Raw genomic sequence first — 20857 nt, forward strand, 5'->3', positions numbered from 1 at the left:
GCAACTTTACTGAATTCATTTATTCTAAGAGTTTTTAGGCAGAGGCTTTAGGGTTTTCTATATATAGTGTAATGTCATCTGAAAACAGTGATAGTTTTACTTCTTCCCTTCCAATTTAGATACCTTTTATTTCTTTTTCTCGCCTGATGGCTGTGGTTAGGACTTCCAATGGTATGTTAAATAGAAGTGGTGAGAGTGGGCATTCTTGTCTTGTTCCTGATTTTACAGGAAAAGCTTTTAGTTTTTTGGCATTGAGTATGATGTTAGCTGTGGGTTTGTCATAAATGCTCTTTATTATGTTAAGATATGTTCCGACTGTACCAACTGTGATGAGAGTTTTGTCATGAATGGATGTTGAATTTTGTCAAATGCTTTTCCTGCATCTATTGAGATGATCGTGTGATTCTTATCCTTCCTTTTGTTAATGTGGTGTATCATATTGATTGATTTGCGAATATTGAACCATCCTTACATCCTTGGAATAAATCCTACTTGATCATGGTTTATGACCCTTTTTATATATTGTTGAATTCAGTTTGCTAACATACTTTTGCAACAATATTCATCAGAGACATTGGCCTGTAGTTTTCTTTTTTTGTAGTGTCTTTGTCTGGTTTTGGTATCAGGGTATTGGTGGCCTCAGAGAATGAATTTGGGAGTGTTCCTTCCTCTTCAGTTTTTTGGAATAGTTTGAGAAGGATAGGTAATAACTCTTCTTTATATGTTTAGTAGAATTTCACTCTGAAGCTGTTTGGTTCTGTACTTTTGTTTGCTGGGAGATTTCTGATTACTAACTCAATTTTACTACTAATGGTCAGTCTGTTCAGATTGTCTGTTTCTTCTTCTTTTTTTTTACATCTTTATTGGAGTATAATTGCTTAACAATGGTGTGTTAGTTTCTGCTTTATAACATAATGAATCAGTTATACATATACATATGTTTCCATATCCCCTCCCTCTTGCGTCTCCCTCCCACCCTCCCTATCCCACCCCTCCAGGCAGTCACAAAGCACCGAGCTGATCTCCCTGTGCTATGCAGCTGCTTCCCACTAACTATCTACCTTACATTTGGTAGTGTATATATGTCCATGCCTCTCTTTCGCTTTGTCACAACTTACCCTTCCCCCTCCCCATATCCTCAAGTCCATTCTCTATAAGGTCTGTGTCTTTATTCCTGTCTTACCCCTAGGTTCTTCATGACATTTTTTTTTCTTAAATTCCATATATATGTGTCAGCATACAGTATTTGTCTTTCTCTTTCTGACTTACTTCACTCTGTATGACAGACTCTAGGTCCATCCACCTCATTACAAATAGCTCAATTTCATTTCTTTTTATGGCTGAGTAATATTCCATTGTATATATGTGCCACATCTTCTTTATCCATTCATCCGATGATGGACACTTAGGTTGTTTCCATCTCCGGGCTATTGTAAATAGGGCTGCTATGAACATTTTGGTACATGACTCTTTTTGAATTATGGTTTTCTCAGGGTATATGCCCAGTCGTGGGATTGCTGGGTCATATGGTAGTTCTATTTGTAGTTTTTTAAGGAACCTCCATACAGTTCTCCATAGTGGCTGTACCAATTTCACATTCCCACCAGCAGTGCAAGAGTGTTCCCTTTTCTCCACACCCTCTCCAGCATTTATTGTTTCTAGATTTTTTGATGATGGCCATTCTGACTGGTGTGAGATGATATCTCATTGTAGTTTTGATTTGCATTTCTCTAATAATTAAAGATGTTGAGCATCCTTCATGTGTTTGTTGGCAGTCTGTATATCTTCTTTGGAGAAATGTCTATTTAGGTCTTCTGCCCATTTTTGGATTGGGTTGTTTGTTTTTTTTGTTATTGAGCTGCAAGAGCTGCTTATAAATTTTGGAGATTAATCCTTTGTCAGTTGCTTCATTTGCAAATATTTTCTCCCATTCTGAGGGTTGTCTTTTCGTCTTGTTTATGGTTTCCTTTGCTGTGCAAAAGCTTTTAAGTTTCATTAGGTCCCATTTGTTTATTTTTGTCTTTATTTCCATTTCTCTAGGAGGTGGGTCCAAAAGGATCTTGCTGTGATTTATGTCATAGAGTGTTCTGCCTATGTTTTCCTCTAAGAGTTTGATAGTGTCTGGCCTTACATTTAGGTCTTTAATCCATTTTGAGCTTATTTTTGTATATGGTGTTAGGGAGTGATCTAATCTCATACTTTTACATGTTCCTGTCCAGTTTTCCCAGCACCACTTATTGAAGAGACTGTCCTTTCTCCACTGTACATTCCTGTCTCCTTTACGAAAGATAAGGTGACCATATGTGCGTGAGTTTATCTCTGGGCTTTCTATCCTGTTCCATTGATCTATCTTTCTGTTTTTGTGCCAGTACCATACTGTCTTGATTACTGTAGCTTTGTAGTATAGTCTGAAGTCAGGGAGCCTGATTCCCCCAGCTCCATTTTTCGTTCTCAAGATTGCTTTGGCTGTTCAGGGTCTTTTGTGCTTCCATACAAATTGTGAAATTTTTTGTTCTAGTTCTGTGAAAAATGCCAGTGGTAGTTTGATAGGGATTGCATTGAATCTGTAGATTGCTTTGGGTAGTAGAGTCATTTTCACAATGTTGATTCTTCCAATCCAAGAACATGGTATATCTCTCCATCTATTTGTATCATCTTTAATTTCTTTCATCAGTGTCTTATAATTTCCTGCATACAGGTTTTTTGTCTCCTTAGGTAGGTTTATTCCTAGATATTTTATTCTTTTTGTTACAATGGTAAGTGGGAGTGTTTTCTTGATTTCACTTTCAGATTTTTCATCATTAGTATATAGGAATGCCAGAGATTTCTGTGCATTAATTTTGTACCCTGCTACTTTACCAAATTCATTGATTAGCTCTAGTAGTTTTCTGGTAGCATCTTTAGGATTCTGTATGTGTAATATCATGTCATGTGCAAACCGTGACAGCTTTACTTCTTCTTTTCTGATTTGGATTCCTTTTATTTCCTTTTCTTCTCTGATTGCTGTGGCTAAAACTTCCAAAACTATGTTGAATAAGAGTGGTGAGAGTGGGCAACCTTGTCTTGTTCCTGATCTTAGTGGAAATGGTTTCAGTTTTTCACCATTGAGGACGATGTTGGCTGTGGGTTTGTCATATATGGCCTTTATTATGTTGAGGAAGGTTCCCTCTGTGCCTACTTTCTGCAGGGTTTTTATCATAAATGGGTGTTGAATTTTGTCAAAAGCTTTCTCTGCATCTATTGAGTTGATCATATGGTTTTTCTCCTTCAATTTTTTAATATGGTGTATCACGTTGATTGATTTGCGTATATTGAAGAATCCTTGCATTCCTGGAATAAACCCCACTTGATCATGGTGTATGATCCTTTTAATCGGCTGTTGGATTCTGTTTGCTAGTATTTTGTTGAGGATTTTTGCATCTATGTTCATCAGTGATATTGGCCTGTAGGTTTTTTTTGTGACATCTTTGTCTGGTTTTGGTATCAGGGTGATGGTGGCCTCGTAGAATGAGTTTGGGAGTGTTCCTCCCTCTGCTATATTTTGGAAGAGTTTGAGAAGGATAGGTGTTAGCTCTTCTCTAAATGTTTGATAGAATTCGCCTGTGAAGCCATCTGGTCCTGGGCTTTTGTGTGTTGGAAGATTTTTAATCACAGTTTCAATTTCAGTGCGTGTGATTGGTCTGTTTATATTTTCTATTTATTCCTGGTTCAGTCTTGGCAGGTTGTGCATTTCTAAGAATTTGTCCATTTCTTCCAGGTTGTCCATTTTATTGGCATATAGTTGCTTGTAGTAATCTCTCATGATCCTTTGTATTTCTGCAGTGTCAGTTGTTACTTCTTTTTCATTTCTATCTATTGATTGGAGTTTTTTCCCTTTTTTTCTTGATGAGTCTGGCTAATGGTTTATCAATTTTGTTTATCTTCTCAAAGAACCAGCTTTTAGTTTTATTGATCTTTGCTCTCGTTTCCTTCATTTCTTTTTCATTTATTTCTGATCTGATTTTTATGATTTCTTTCCTTCTGCTAACTTTGGGGTGTTTTTTTTCTTCTTTCTCTAATTGCTTTAGGTGCAAGGTTAGGTTGTTTATTCGAGATGTTTCCTATTTCTTAAGGTGGGATTGTACTGCTATAAACTTCCCTCTTAGAACTGCTTTTGCTGCATCCCATAGGTTTTGGGTCGTTGTGTCTCAATTGTCATTTGTTTCTAGGTATTTTTTAATTTCCTCTTTGATTTCTTCAGTGATCACTTCATTATTAAGTAGTGTATAGTTTAGCCTCCATGTGTTTGTATTTTTTACAGATCTTTTCTTGTAATTGATATCTAGTCTCATAGCATTGTGGTCGGAAAAGATACTTGATACAATTTCAATTTTCTTAAATTTACCAAGGCTTGATTTGTGACCCAAGATATGATCTATCCTGGAGAATGTTCCATGAGCACTTGAGAAAAATGTGTATTCTGTTGTTTTTGGATGGAATGTCCTATAAATATCAATTAAGTCCATCTTGTTTAATGTATCATTTAAAGCTTGTGTTTCCTTATTTATTTTCATTTTGGATGATCTGTCCATTGGTGAAAGTGGGGTGTTAAAATCCCCTACTATGAATGTGTTACTGTCGATTTCCCCTTTTATGGCTGTTAGTATTTGCCTTATGTATTGAGGTGCTCCTATGTTCGGTGCATAAATATTTACAATTGTTATATCTTCTTCTTGGATCGATCCCTTGATCATTATTTAGTGTCCTTCTTTGTCTCTTCTAGTAGTCTTTATTTTAAAGTCTGTTTTGTCTGATATGAGAATTGCTACTCCAGCTTTCTTTTGGTTTCCATTTGCATGGAATATCTTTTTCCATCCCCTTACTTTCAGTCTGTATGTGTCTCTAGGTCTCTTGTAGACAGCATATATATGGGTCTTGTTTTTGTATCCATTCAGCCAATCTGTGTCTTTTGGTGGGAGCATTTAGTCCATTTACAGTTAAGGTAATTATCGATATGTATGTTCCTATTCTCCTTTTCTTAATTGTTTTGGGTTCGTTATTGTAGGTCTTTTCCTTCTGTTGTGTTTCTTGCCTAGAGAAGTTCCTTTAGCATTTGTTGTAAAGCTGGTTTGTTGGTGCTGAACTCTCTCAGCTTTTGCTTGTCTGTAAACGTTTTAATTTCTCCATCAAATCTGGATGAGATCCTTGCTGGGTAGAGTAATCTTGGTTGCAGGTTTTTCTCCTTCATCACTTTAAATATGTCCTGCCAGTCCCTTCTGGCTTGCAGAGTTTCTGCTGAAAGATCAGCTGTTAACCTGATGGGGATTCCCTTGTGTGTTATTTGTTGTTTTTCCCTTGCTACTTTTAATATGTTTTCTTTGTATTTAATTTTTGACAGTTTGATTAATATGTGTCTTGGTGTATTTCTCCTTGGATTTATCCTGTATGGGACTCTGTGTGCCTCCTGGACTTACTATTTCCTTTCCCATATTAGGGAAGTTTTCAACTATAATCTCTTCAAATATTTTCTCAGTCCCTTTCTTTTTCTCTTCTTCTTCTGGAACCCCTATAATTCGAATGTTGGTGCGCTTAATGTTGTCCCAGAGGTCTCTGAGACTGTCCTCAGTTCTTTTCATTCTTTTTTCTTTCTTCTGCTCTGCAGTAGTTATTTCAACTATTTTATCTTCCACGTCACTTATCCGTTCTTCTGCCTCAGTTATTCTGCTATTGATCCCATCTAGAGTATTTTTCATTTCATTTATTGTGTTTTTAATCGTTGCTTGATTCATCTTTATTTCTTCTAGGTCCTTGTTAACTGTTTCTTGCATTTTGTCTATTCTATTTCCAAGATTTTGGATCATCTTTACTATCATTATTCTGAATTCTTTTTCAGGTATACTGCCTATTTCCTCTTCATCTGTTAGGTCTGGTGGGTTTTTATCTTGCTCCTTCTCCTGCTGTGTGTTTTTCTGTCTTCTCATTTTGCTTATCTTACTGTGTTTGGAGTCTCCTTTTTGTAGGCTGCAGGTTTGTATTTCCCGTTGTTTTTGGTGTCTGTCCCCAGTGGCTAAGGTTGGTTCAGTGGGTTGTGTAGGCTTCCTGGTGGAGGGGACTAATGCCTGTGTTCTGGTGGATGAGACTGGATATTGTCTTTCTGGTGGGCAAGTCCACGTCTGCTGGTGTGTTTTGGGGTGTCTGTGGACTTTTTATGATTTTAGGCCACCTCTCTGCTAATGGGTGGCATTGTGTTCCTGTCTTGCTAGTTGTTTGGCATAGGGTGTCCAGCACTGTAGCTTGCTGGTCGTTGAGTGAAGCTGGGTGCTGGTGTTGAGATGGAGATCTCTGGAAGATTTTCGCCGTTTGATATTATGTGGAGCTGGGAGGTGTGTTGTGGACCAGTGTCCTGAAGTTGGCTCTCCCACCTCAGAGGCACAGCACTGACTCCTGGCTCCTCAATTTGGGCTTATTCGTTGTCTCTTCATGTATTCCACAGATGCAGGGTACATCAAGTTGATTGTGGAGCTTTAATCCGCTGCTTCTGAGGCTGCTGGGAGAGATTTCCCTTTCTCTTCTCTGTTCTCACAGCTCCCGGGTCTGAGCTTTGGATTTGGCCCCGCCTCTCCGTGTAGGTCTCCGGAGGGCGTCTGTTCTTCGCTCAGACAGGACAGGGTTAAAGGAGCAGCCGCTTCGGGGACTCTGGCTCACTCAGGCCGGGGGGGAGGGGGGGGCACGGAGTGTGGGGCGAGCCTGCAGCGGCAGAGGCCGGCGTGATGTTGCACCAGCCCGAGGCGCGCCGTGCGTTCTCCCAGGGAAGCCGTCCCTGGATCTCGGGACCCCCGCAGTGACTGGCTGCACAGGCTCCCCGGAAGGGGGGCGTGGACAGTGACCTGTGCTAGCACATAGGTCTCTTGGCGGCGGCAGCAGCAGCCCCAGCGTCCCACGCCCGTCTCTGGGGTCCGCACTTTCAGCCGCGGCTCGCGCCCATCTCTGGAGCTCCTTTAAGCAGCGCTCTTAATCCCCTCTCCTCGCGCACCAGGAAACAAAGAGGGAAGAAAAAGTCTCTTGCCTCTTTGGCAGGTTCAGACTTTTTCCTGGACTCCCTCCCGGCTAGCTGCGGCGCATTAGCCCCTTCAGGCTGTGTTCACTCCACCAGCCCCAGTCCTCTCTCCGCGCTCCGACCGAAGCCTGAGCCTCAGCTCCCAGCGCCGCCTGCCCCGGCGGGCGAGCAGACAAGCCTCTCGGGCTGGTGAGCACCAGTCGGCACCGATCCTCTGTGCGGGAATCTCTCTGCTTTGCCCTACCCAGGTATGTGGGGAGTTTCTTGCCTTTTGGGAGGTCTGAGGCTTTCTGCCAGCATTCAGTAGGTGTTCTGTAGGAGTTGTTCCACGTGTAGCTGTATTTCTGGTGTATCTTTGTCTGTTTCTTCTTGATTCAGTCTTGGAAGGTTGTATGTTTCTAGGTATTTGTCCATTTCTTCTAGAAAAATTGTCCAATTTGTTGGCATATAACTGTTCATAGTATTCTCTTATGATTTTTTGCATTTCTGTGATAATGGTTGTTATTTCTCCTCTTCCATTTCTTTTTTTGTTTGTGTGGGTTCTCTCTTTTCACCTTGGTGAGCCCAGTTATTGGTCTCTATTTTATTTATTTCCTCTCTGGTCTTTATTATGTTCTTCCTTCTGCTGACTTTGGTCTTTATGTCTTCTTTTTCTTATTACTTTAGATGGTAAGTTTAGTTATTTGAGATATTTCTTATTTCTTTAGGTAGGCCTGTATTGATATAAACCTGTCTCAGAACTGCTTTCACTGCATGCCATAGATTTTGGAAAGTTGTATTTCTGTTTTCATTTGTCTGGAGGTACTTTATGATTTCCTCTTTGATTTCTTCATTGACTTTTTGGTTTTTTAATAGCATATTGTTTAGTCTCCATGTGTTCATGCTTGTCCCCGTTAGCTTCCTGTAGTTGATTTCTAGTTTCATACCACTGTGGTTGGAAGAATTGCTTGATATGATTTCTGTCCTCTTAAATTTGTTGAGACTTGTTTTGTGGGCTAGCATATGATATATCATGGAGAACATTCCATGTGCATTTGAAAACAATGTGTATTTTTCTGTTTTTGGATGGAATGTCCTATAGATATCTATTAAGTCCATCTGGTCTGTTGTGTCATTTAAGACCACTGTTTCCTCATTGATTTTCTGTCTAGATGATCTGTCCATTGATGTAAGTGGAGTGTTAAAGTCCCCTACTATTATGGTATTATTGTCAGTTTCTCCCTTTATGTCTGTTAATATTTGTTTTATATATCTCGGTGCTCCTGTATTTGGTGTATATATGTTAATGAGTGTTATATTATATTTTTGTATTGATCTCTTTTTCATTATATAATGCCTTTCTTTGTCTTTGTTAAATAGACTTTGTTTCAAAGTCTGTTTTTTCTGATATGAGTATTGCTCCCCTCCATATCTTGTAATTTCCATTTGCGTGAAATATCTTTTACCATCCCCTCACTTTCAGTCTGTGTGTGTCTTTAGCTCTGAAGTGAGTTTCTTGTAAGCAGCATAAAGATGAGTCTTGTTTTCTTATCCAATCAGCCATCCTTTGTCTTTGATTGGAGCATTTAGTCTATTAACATTTAAAGTAATTATTGATAGGTGTGTACTTATTGCCTTTTTATTACTTATTTTCCAGTGTTTTTGTAGTTCTTCCCTGTTTTTCTTTTAGTTTCTTCCCTTTTGGTTTGATGATTTTCTTTAGTGCTATGCTTGTGTTCTTACTCTGTATTTTTTGTATATCTGTTGTAGGTTTTTGACTTTTGGTTACCGCAAGGTTCATGTATGTTGACCTATAACTGTACTTACTTGTTCTAAATAGAAAGTCATTTAATTAAGCTCAAGCACATTCTAAGTGATACACATTTTTTTCTCCCCTCCTTCACATTTTGTGTTTTTGATGTCATATTTTACATCTTCATGTTTATCCCTTTACTGATTGTTGTAGTTATAGTTGATTTTATAATTTTTTTCTTGTCATCTCCATGATAGCTTAATTGATTGATCCTCAGCCTTTACTATGTATTTGCCTTTACTAGTAGACTTCCCTTATTACCTGATTTTATGTGGGTCTTTCTTAAAGCCTTGGTTTTGCAGGAGTCTTTTTGCCAGTCTGCAGTTAGTTTTCAATGAGAATTGTTTACATGTAGACATATATTTTTTTTGGCGGTACATGGGCCTCTCACTGTTGTGGCCTCTCCCGTTGTGGAGCACAGGCTCTGGATGCGCAGGCTCAGTGGCCATGGCTCACAGCCCTAGCCGCTCCGTGGCATATGGAATCTTCCCGGACTGGGGCACGAACCCGTGTCCCCTGCATCAGCAGGTGGACTCTCAAACTCTGCGCCACCAGGGAAGCCCTGTAGACATATTTTGATGTGTTCGTGTTGGGTAGTTGAGTTCATTTCACATCCTCCTACTTTGCCATCTTGATCTTCTCCCTCATTGTGGTTTTGAATTGCATTTCCCTGATGATTAGTGATGTAGAGCATCTTTTTATATACCTGTTGGCCATTTGAATATCCTCTTTGGAAAAATGTCTATTCAGGTCCTTCACCCAATTTTTAATTGGATAATTATTATTATTATTTTTGCTATTGAGTTGTATGAGTTCCTTTTATGTTTTTCTTATTAACCCCTTATCAAATATGTGGTTTACAAATATTTTTTCCCATTCTGTATGTTGCCTTTTCATTTTGTTGCTTCCTTTTCTATGCAGAAGCTTTTTAGTTTGATGTTGTCCTGCTTATTTATTTTTGCTTTTCTTGCTTCTGCTTTCAGGGTCATATCCATAAAATCATTGCCAAGACTGCTGTCAAGGAGTTTTTTCCCTGTGTTTTCTTCTAGGAGTTATGGCTTCAGGTCTTACATTTAAGTCGCTAACCCATTTCTAGTTAATTTTTGTGAGTGGTGTATGATAGGGGACCAGGGACTTCCCTGGTGGTGCAGTGGTTAAGAATCCACCTGCCAATGCAGGGGACACAGGTTCGATCCCTGGTCCAGGAAGACCCCACATGCTGCGGAGCAACTAAACCCATGCGCCACAGCTACTGAGCCTGTGCTCTAGAGCTTGTGAGCCACAACTACTGAGCCCACGTGCCACAACTACTGAAGCCCGCGTGCCTAGAGCCCATGCTCTGCAACAGAGAGAAGCCATCGCAATAAGAAACCTGCGCACCACAAGGAAGAGTAGCCCCCACTCGCCACAACTAGGGAAGGCCTGTGTGCAGCAATGAAAACCCAACACAGCCATAAATAAATGAATTTAAAAAAAAGTTAGGGGACCAGTTTCATTCTTTTGCACGTGAATATCCAGTTTTTCTCGCACCATTTAATAAAGAGACTATCTTTTCTCCATTGGGTATTCTTGGGTTTTTTTTCAAATATTAGTTAACCATATGTGCATGGATTTATGTCTGTGCTCTCGATTATGTTCTGTTTGTCTGTGTGTCTGTTTTAATGCCAGGACAATATTGTTTTGATTTCTATAGCTTTGTAATATAGTTTGAAATTAGGAAGTGTTATGCCTAGTCTAGCTCTGTGGGTTTTTTTTTTCCTCTCAAGATTACTTTTGCTATTCAGGGTCTTTTGTGGTTCCATGCAAAATGCCATTGGAGATTGTAGGGATTACATTGAATCTATAGATTACTTTGGGTAGTATGTACATTTTTAAAAGCATTAATTTTTCCAATCAAGAAACAGAGCATACCTTTTCTGTTTATGTTTTCTTCAGTTTCTTTCATGAGTGTCTTATAGTTTGCAGTGTAGATGTCTTTCACCTCCTTTGTTAAATTTATTCCTAATTATTTTATTGTTTTTTTGCTGTTGTAAATGGGATTGCTTAAAATTTTTCTTTAAATTAGTGTATAGAAACACAAATGATTTTTGTATGCTAATTTTGTATCCTGCAACTTTACTGAATTTTTTCATTAGTTCTAACTTTTTTTTGGTGGAGTCTTTAGGATTTTCTCTATGTAAGATATATCATGTACAGAGAGAGGCAATTTTCCTTCTTCCTTTCCAATTTGGATGCATTTTGTTTCTTTTTCTTGCCTTGTTTCTCTGGCTAGGACTTCAAATGCTATGTTTAATGGTAGTGGTGAGAGTGGGCACCCTTCTCTTGTTTGTGATCTTGGGGAAGAACTTTTTACCTTTCAACATTGAGTATGGTGTTAGCTGTGGGCTTGTCATATATGGCCTTTATTATGTTGAGGTACATTCCTTCTATGCCCAGTTTATTGAGAGTTTTTATTATGAATGGCTGTAGAATTTTGTCAAATGCTTTTTCTGAATCTACTGAGATAGTCATGTGATTTTTATCTTTTTATTCATGTGATATATTACATTAATTTCTTTTCGTATGTTGAACCATCCTTATATCCCAGAGATGAATCCTAGATGATTATGGTATATGATCTTTTTACTGTGCTGCCGAATTTTGTTTGATAATATTTTGTTGAGAATTTTTGTATCTGTGTTTACCAGTGATATTGGCCTATAGTTTTCTTTTCTCATAGTGTCCTTTTCTGGCTTTGATATCAGGGTAATGCTTGACTTGTAAAATGAGTTTGGGAGTATTCCTACTCTTCTGTTTTTTTGAGGAGTTTGAGAGGATTGGTGTAGATTCTTTAAATGTTTGATAGAATTCACCAATAAAGACATTTGGTCCTGGGCTTCTTTTTCTTGGGATATTTTAAATTACTCATTCAATCTCCTTCATTATTGGTTTATTCAGATTTTCTTTCATGATTCATTCTTGGTAGATTATGTTTCTCAGAACTGATCAATTTCTTCTAGGTTTTCCAATTTGGTGGTGGATAGCTGTTCATAGTAATCACTCTTATGGTCTTTGGTATTTTTGTGGTATCAGTTGTAATGTTTCTTCTTTAATTTATAATTTTATTTATATGTGTTCTCTTTTTTTTGTTATTCTATCTAAAGGTTTGTCAGTTTTGCTTTTCTTTTCAAAGAACCAACTGTTGGTTTTGTTAATCTCCACTGTGTTTCCGTTTTTCTGTTGTATTCTCTTTTTCATTTATTTCTGCTGTAATGTTTATTATTTCCTTTATGCTTCTAACTTTGGGCCTAGTTTGTTCTTTCATTGTTCTTTGAGGTGTAAATTTAAGTTGTTTACTTGAGATTTTTCTTTTTTCTTGATGTAGGCATTCATCACTATAAACTTTCCTCTTAAAACCGCTTTTGCCGCATCCAGTAAGTTTGGTATGTTGTGTTCCCATTTTTTTTTCTTTTTTTTTTTTTTTGCGATACACGGGCCTCTCACTGTTGTGGCCTCTCCTGTTGTGGAGCACAGGCTCCGGATGCGCAGGCTCAGCAGCCATGGCTTATGGGCCCAGCCGCACCGGGACATGTGGGATCTTCCCAGACGGGGGCACGAACCCGTGTCCCCTGCATCGGCAGGCGGACTCTCAACCGCTGCGCCACCAGGGAAGCCCTGTTCCCATTTTTGTTTGTCTCATGATACTTTTTATTTTCCCTTTTGATTTCTTCCTTGATCCAGGAGTGTGTTCAGGAGTGTGTTGTTTAATTTCCATGTATTTGTGAATTTTGTAGTTTTATTATTATTACTGATTTCTAGTTTCATTTCATTGTGATTGGAAAGACACTTGATATAATGTGTATCTTCTTGAATATTTTGAGACTTTTTTGTCGTCTAATGTATGATCTATCCTAGAAAATATTCCATTTATTCCAGAAGAGTATTTATTCTGCTGCTGTTTGGTGGCATTTCTCTCTATGTCTCTTAGGTCCATTTGGCATGTGGTGTTATTCAAATCCATTGTTTCCTTATTGATTCTGTCTGGATGATATCTGTTTTGTTGAGAATGGAGTCCCCAACTAATATTTTATTGCTGTCTATTTCTTTTGGTTCTGTTAGTATTTGATTTATATATTTAGGTGCTCCAGTGGGTACATAGCATATTTACAGTTGTTACCTCTTCTTGATGGATTGACCCCTTTATCATTATATACTGACCTTCTTTGTCTCTTCTGACTATTTTTAACTTAAAGTCTATTTTTTTTTCTGATGTAAATATAGCTACTCTGTCTTTTTTGGTTAATGTTTGCTTGAAATATCTTTTTCCATCCCTTCACTCTCAGTCTGTGTGTGGCCTTAAAGCTAAAGTGAGTCTCTTATAGGCAGCAGATCATTGTATCTTTTAAAAAAAAAAAATGCATTCTGTCAGTCTGTGTCTTTTGATTGGAGAATTTAATTCATTTACATTTAAAGTAACTACTGAGAGATAAGGGTTTACTATTTACATTTTGTTAATTGTTTTCTGACTCTTTCATAGATTCTTTGTTCGTTACTTCTTCTCTTCTTGTGTGGTTTGATGAGAATCATCTCTCTAGTTATCTGTCCTGCCTGTATTATTGACCTATCAATTTTGGGGGCAGAATTTTTTTTTCTCAGTGTCTTACTAACTCTCCAAAGTCATCAAGCAGATATTCTTTTTATTTTGTTCAGTTTTTGAGCTAGAGGATTGGTTTGAATTAATTTGCTTTAGTGAAAGCTGCTGAATTGAATCTTTAGGCCACAAAATATTTTATCAGATTTCATTTTTATTACCTTTAAAACTAAGAGAAATTAATTTTGAATCTTTTGTAAATGTCCTATTTGAGCAAGCAATTTTATATTGAGTTTTCTAATGTTCTTTTTTTACAATGAACATACTTTTTTTAGATCATTTTATAATTTAACAGATTTAAATATGAAGAAATGAAAAAATTACTTAAAATTTAACCAGTTTCATTCATTCTTTCATTTAGTATGTTGCTTATATTGTGGCACTGAAGTTAGTAAGCACCTCTGTTACAATAAGAGAAAACAGAAATATTCCAGAAATACTGAAAATTCAGATAATTGGCTTTGGCACCCAAGTATCTCAGCGACCAGGAGCACAAGCACTTAAGTAAGTTTTAAAAACTTATTATTTTAATTTTCATTTCTACGTTTGACTTCAGGCCAAAAAAATATAGTGTTACTTAGCATGAAAAAACCTGATTAATAGTAGTTTGTCTCTAATTTCTTTTCCTTTTGTGTGTGAAGATAGTCATTTTATATTAGAGTTTGTTTTGTTACGGAACTATGTGAGGAGCTCATCATTTGTTCTCCCCTTTTTTCCTTCACAAATATTTCTTGTATACTGTTTAATTCATAGATTTGTTACTATGAAGGCTATGCATAGAAACAATACCTTTCTGTTTTCAAGGTGTTTATTCTGTAGTTGATAAGAGAGGAAACAAAAAGTTGATTTAAGATCTGTATAATATTTGAGAGCTCATAAGTAAGAAGGTACTGTAATGTGAAATACCTTAGGGTTAATGCTACACAAGCTCAGTTGTAGAAGGGAATAATTTCGGCTTGGAGATCTGGGACTTAGGCTAACTGAATGGAAAGGACCAACAGATGCAAGGATAAGGGAGGAGAGTGTGCAGGGTGGCATGAAATAGGGAGATGAGTTCCATGAGCATGTATTCCATGTAGCATGTATTCATGTGGCAGTTGGCCAAAGTGGATTTTTCATGAGGATAAGGAGAATAGAAAAATAAACCAAATCCCCAGATTGTGGATTGGGGATTTTGAAAAAAGCCCCAGATTGTGTGGGTAATTAAATTCCAGGCTACGGAGTTTGGACTTCAACTCTGGGTGATGGGCATGGTCCTGACTCTCAAAGGAGTTTTTTAAAAGGGAAATTTGTATTTTAACTTATTATATTACAAGGATCTTATTTGTAATACTTCTTTTTTCCGCATTGGATTGTAGGGTGGAAGCAAAATTAGAACACTGGTATATAACAGGTCTGAGACATCAAGATATTGTACCATCACTTGTGGCTTCAATTGGCGATACTGCATCATCCTTGCTTAAAATTGAATTTGAAACCAATCCAGAGAATAGTACTGCTGACCAGACTCTGGTTGTTCAGTCTCAGCCTGTGGAGGTCATCTACGATGCTGTGAGTACAAGGAGAAAGTGAATCCTTATTAAACATGTCTTATGCTTCTGACATATGGTTTTCTTCTTTTTTCCTTTTCATATTAAACCTTAATTTACTTAGCAGCTCAGTTTACTGACACTTTTTTCTTGATTAAAGAGCAGTACATGTTTAGCAGTTAATTTGGATTTTTCATATGCTACAGATTTTTTTCTACTGTATGCTTATGTTAAATTTTTTAAAAAAGTAATATACCCTTAAAGAAGTCTGTGTTTATTATACTGGCTAACTACTGACAAATAACTACACACCAGTTTCCTACTCCGGTTTCTTTTTGCTTATTTTCCCTTTCTCTTCAATGTTTGGAACCAATTTAAAGAGCTTTAGCAGCAAATGAAAGAATTTTAGATACTGTTCACGTGAGAAAAAAGCATTGCCATTTCTTTGCTGTTTAAAATGCTGGCTCCAGTTCTGTATCTGTAGCTCCATCTTTATTCAGACTCTCTTAACTCATCTTGAGCATCACTCGTTCCATCACTTGTAGGTTGGCCCCACTCTGTCATTGAGATCCCTGACTTATTTTTACTGTACAGTTTAGAAGTAAATTCACAGTGTGGGTGGGAGGCAGAACTTACTGTATTCTGTGATTTTTTAAAAAAAAATTTTTAAATTTAAATTGTGGTAAAATACATAGCACATAATTTCCCATCTTAGCCATTTTTTAAGTGTATAGTTCATTAGGGTTAAGTACATTCACACCATTGTACATCCAATGCCCAGAACTCATTCTTTCTTGCAAAATGTCTGAATTAAGTTCAAGTTTTGGGTGTAGGTAAGGACTGAACAGCTTTCTTATTTCCTCTCTAAACTTCAAAGTGCAGGAGAATCCAGTTGCAGTATAGAGAGGTGGAGTTTCACCTTCTAATCTGGAGGCTAAGTCTAGAAGTAATGCCCCATTGCTACATCAACATGATACCGTAGAACATACTTAAGGTCACCTTAACGATATGCACACATTTGTTGCCTTTCTAATAAGGTGAAGTGGGCTATACCTTTTTTCAGGTTCCCTTTCACTCCAGAGGGAGATGTAGTAGGGTAGATTGTCTTTGGAGGTACCACCTCAGTTCAGAGCCAGAGTTGATTAGAATTAAACTGAAACTTTAAATTTTGTAATATAGAAAGTACTCTGTATAACTTGTTTATATTTTAAATGATTTTACAGAAGACCATCAATGCAGTGGTTGAATTCTTTCAGTCAAATAGGGGATTAGATCTTGAGCAAATAACATCAGCTACATTGATGAAGCTGGAAGAAATTAAAGAGAGAACAGCTACAGGTAAAGAATTTGACTGCATAAATGTCATCTAAACTCTCAAAATTTTTTGCTCTTCTAATGTAAATACTATGTTTAAAATAGTGTGGGTAGTTTTTTGTCAAATATACCTGCCAGACTGGGTGAGAAAGAGAATAATATGGGGCACAGATGATTCTGTCTGCTGTTACCTTCAGGAACCTGTGCTGCAGAGTGAACTTGAGCTGGAAAACATCCTTTTCTCAGTTCTTAAGCGACTGTTCACCGTACTGTGTGTGAATCAAGTTTTAAAGATACATTCTTTTGTGCATTATGGCCTCTAATCTTAAGCCACCTACTGTATCTGGTTACTTAACTAAAGAAATAATGAATTTTTCTATCTCTGGCTAAAATACTAGCTGTGTTGGGTTTATTATATTATGCGATATGATTGTTTCTTATTGACCATATGCAATTTCACCTTACATGCTGAATGGAGAATCTAATCTGTGAAAAGAACTTCTCCAACATACTTTTCAAGTGATCTTCTTATTCTCGTTGTTAATAATATGATTACATATTTCAATTTGACTGCATAATCTTTCATCATTTCTTTTTCTTCTTTTAGGACTTACACATATTATTGAAACCCGAAAAGTTCTTGATTTAAGGATAAATCTGAAGCCCTCATATCTAATAGTTCCACAGACAGGTTTCCACCATGAAAAGTCAGATCTTCTCATCTTAGATTTTGGTACATTTCAGGTAGGTGTATATGCATTTCTGTCTGCCCATTTTTGCTCAGTTTAGTAGCTAACTGTCTGACAGTATGCTGTTTTTCCCTCAGAGTTCACTTAAACTAAACCTAGACTTATTTCTTGTTAGCATTTTGTCAAGCCTAGCTTAGATTGTGTAGTTTGTATGTATCTTACCGCTATTAAAAAAAAAACTAACATTTTCTGAAATGGTGGATGATTTGACATTGAGGACTGGCTTACTGCTGTCTTTTTCTAATTAGAGAGAAGCACTCCTAGTTTTCAAGCACTCCTAGGTTTCCAGAATCTAATTACATAGTTTTCTTTGTTAATCTATATGTCTTGAGAATAGAAAATTATACAGATATGAATATATGTTTGTTAAATCACTGACATCAACTAAATAGGGTACGAGAACTCTAAGGGTTTGGGTGTTGAACCTCCTAGAAATCCAATCTTCTGAGAAAAAGTGAAGATTTCAAAAAATGTAGTCCTGAATTGATCCTTGTTTCCTTTAGGAAGAGGGGAAAGCAAGTCGAGATTGGAGCTGAATTCTAATGGCCTAATTATTCTAGTTATATAGTGGGGAGAGGAAGGAATAAAACTTTCTGTTTCATGGTGAAGAGTTTAGGATAGCTGGTAGGGAAGCTTGAGCCACAAGTGGTGACAACTCCTGAGAGCCAGGAAGAGTCGCATGTCTAGACAGGTTATTTGAGATAGACAGCTGTGTAACTCATCTTGTCATTAATTTAAATGTGCTGAGCACCTGTTACCCAAACGTAATAGAGATGTATGCTGAAATGGTATATTCCTAATAAAATATTTGCTAATAATTATTAGAAAATTAAGCAAAATATGAATTCACTAAAGGCAATGTTTTAATTTTATTTAGGCTTTAAGAAAACACAACTAAAGTATGTTGATATAAAGATTTTTCTGTTAAAAAAATTGAAAGTTTTTCTCCATTTCAGCTTAACAGTAAAGATCAAGGTTTGCAGAAAACTAGTAATTCATCTCTGGAAGAAATAATGGATAAGGCATATGACAAGTTTGATGTGGAAATAAAAAGTGTGCAACTACTCTTTGCAAGAGCAGGTAAACTGTTGCTCAGTTTTCAGGATCTTGAAATTATGTTGAGTAGTGTTGGTAAATAGATATGCATGTTTACATGTATATCAACCCTGATAACATTTTGATCACATATACTGTTGATCACTTAAGAGAACCAAATAGGAGCCCATCAGTGAAAATCTTTGTTACAATTACAAAGAGAGATGTGGCTGTTCATCTTAGGGTACTTAGTACCACTTGAATCTAAGTCCAGTCACTGCCTGTTTTTTTTTAAAGTGACATAAAGCTGCCCAGAATACAGAATAGAAGTTTCAGTTGGCTCATGTTCCTCTGTCCCAGTGTGTTTGGGATGTCTCAATGTTGTTTTCCCTTGCTGCCTTTATTTTTAAATATTTTACTATTAGCCTAGTCTTAATGTGAGTAGTAGTATGTTTTTTACTTTTGTAGATACCTGAGAAGTATGGATATAGCCTTTAAACCCTAAAAGTAGTGAATTTAATTATTTTCCAAAAGCTTTGGTGGTTTCTACTGCTTAAATAAAGATTGTTGGTTCTCTGTATTTCTTTAGTTTCTAGAAGCAATAATAAGTATTTGCAAAATATCCTTGAGTATATCACTCTGTGGTAGGTCACTGGAGGAAACAACATAGTTTCTGTGTGCAGAGTGTATACTATAGTGGGAGTGATGAGATTTATTAAAATATAAATATATAAGGCTCTACGTAGTTTTATAGATTGAGCCTATTAATTCCTTGAAGAGAAGTACCTATACAGACCATTAAAGCTGCCTTTTCTTTTGTATGTACTTAATAATAATTGTTTGAATTATAAGCAATAAAAGATGTTCATTCATTGCCATCAGTTAAGATCTATGTAGAGTACTTTCAGTCATTGGAAGTCTGTCTTTGGAACCTTCTTATTTGGAAGAAAAGTGACTGTTACACTTTTTTGTCATAAAATCTTGCTTGATAAAACTCATTTTTGGGGCCTCCCTGGTGGCGCAAGTGGTTGAGAGTCCGCCTGCCGATGCAGGGGATACGGGTTCGTGCCCCGGTCTGGGAGGATCCCATATGCCGCAGAGTGGCTGGGCCCGTGAGCCATGGCCGCTGAGCCTGCGCGTCCGGAGCCTGTGCGTCCGGAGCCTGTGCTCCGCAACGGGGGAGGCCACAACAGTGAGAGGCCCGCATACTGCAAAAAAAAAAAAAAAAAAAAAAAAAAAAACTCATTTTTGCTTTAGAATTATTGCATTTAGGACCCCCAGAAACCTCTTTTTTTCTTGTCTTTTTTTCCCTGTTTTTTCCTTTTTTCACTGCAACCCCCCAACCTTGATCTCTAATTCTGGAATCAAGGTAGTAAATTCTTAGGTTTTTTTCCCTGTTTGTTTTAAAATGTAAGATGTTATTAGAAAACGTTCTTCAAATAAATGTTTAGAATTATTTTTATATCATAGTCTTTGACTTTTGTCAATCTGTGTTAAAAATATAGGTCATTTAGCTTGTATGTTGAAAGAAGTAAAAGTCATCATTGAATATATTTGTTAATTATTTTCTAATAGGTTACTTTTCCATAGAACATCTGATAATCTAAAACTAATTAATAAATAAAAACTAATCATTTAATTGAAAAATTTTTTTTAAGATGAAAACTGGAAAAAGTGTCGATTTCAGCATCCATCAACTATGCATATATTGCAACCCATGGATATTCATGTTGAGTTGGCCAAGGCAATGGTGGAAAAAGACATTAGAATGGCTAGGTAATGTATGCGTTTCCTTTATATTATAAAATCAACAAGGTGAAATATATCTACATCAGTTACTGAATTTTAAGAAAGCAAAGCTAGATTTCTGAAGGATAGAAAAAAATAATGATTATCTTACAGCAGAAATACATTTTTAAGGAAATGTTTATTTGAATTATATATCACCTCTCTTATTTCAGAAGTACTTGGGCTTTTACGTTTTGTGAAAGTTGGTTATCCCTGTTTTTGAATGGATTGAATTCAAGGTTCAATATTGAAATATAAAATCTTCAAAAAGTATAGGCTCTTTTGATTATGGAACCATATAAAATCTTGAGAATAATCTAACGGAATGGAAAGTAGAAACTGAATTTTGAATTTAAGTAGATAATTTTGAAATTATCTGCTGCCTTCTTAAAAACAGCTTTGTTGAAGTATTGTTGACATTTAATACGCTATGTTTGTTTAAAGTGTACATTTTGATAAGTTTTGACATAAGTATTTATCTATGAAACCATCACCACAGTCAATATAATGAACACATCCATCATCTTCAAAAGTCCTTGTGTCCTGTTGTATTCTCTCCCTCACATCCCTACTGCTAACTCCTCTCCCCTCAATCCCCAGGCAACATTGGTCTTCTTTCTGACACTAAAGGTTTGTTAGAGTTTTCTAGAATTTTATATAAATAAAATCATAGAGTTGTAATTCTTTTTTTTTTTTTACTTCTTTCATTCAGTATAATTGATTTGAGATTTATTCGTATGTGTATCTTTAGTTCTTTGATACTCTTTATCAGTTGGAGGTTAAACCAACCATGCATTACTAGATAAACCTCTTTTAGTAGTAACGTATTATTCTTTTAAAATGTTGGACTTGGCTTGCTAAAATTTTGTTATGAGGTTTTAAAACCTTACATTTCTGTTTATGAGGGATATTGATCTGTGCTTTTATTTTCTTGTTTTGGCATCAGTGTATCAGGCTTCATAGAGGGAAGTTGTGTAGAATTGG

At 36.7% G+C, this 20857-nt stretch overlaps 1 protein-coding gene across 2 annotated transcripts in view; it reads left to right on the forward strand.

Moving 5' to 3' along the window:
* VPS13C (vacuolar protein sorting 13 homolog C) overlaps window positions 1-20857 on the forward strand; it is a 183144-nt gene that overhangs the window by 57347 nt on the left and 104940 nt on the right. For both annotated transcript variants that reach the window (XM_060097248.1, XM_060097249.1), the window contains exons 17-22: window positions 13820-13962; window positions 14817-15009; window positions 16211-16325; window positions 16909-17045; window positions 18007-18130; window positions 19744-19861. In XM_060097248.1, coding sequence (XP_059953231.1) covers window positions 13820-13962; window positions 14817-15009; window positions 16211-16325; window positions 16909-17045; window positions 18007-18130; window positions 19744-19861 — 830 coding nt within the window. The remainder of the gene's footprint in view (window positions 1-13819; window positions 13963-14816; window positions 15010-16210; window positions 16326-16908; window positions 17046-18006; window positions 18131-19743; window positions 19862-20857) is intronic.

The sequence above is a fragment of the Mesoplodon densirostris genome, chromosome 4 (assembly GCF_025265405.1).
Source record: "Mesoplodon densirostris isolate mMesDen1 chromosome 4, mMesDen1 primary haplotype, whole genome shotgun sequence".
In the NCBI taxonomy this organism is placed as follows: Eukaryota; Metazoa; Chordata; class Mammalia; order Artiodactyla; family Ziphiidae; genus Mesoplodon; species Mesoplodon densirostris.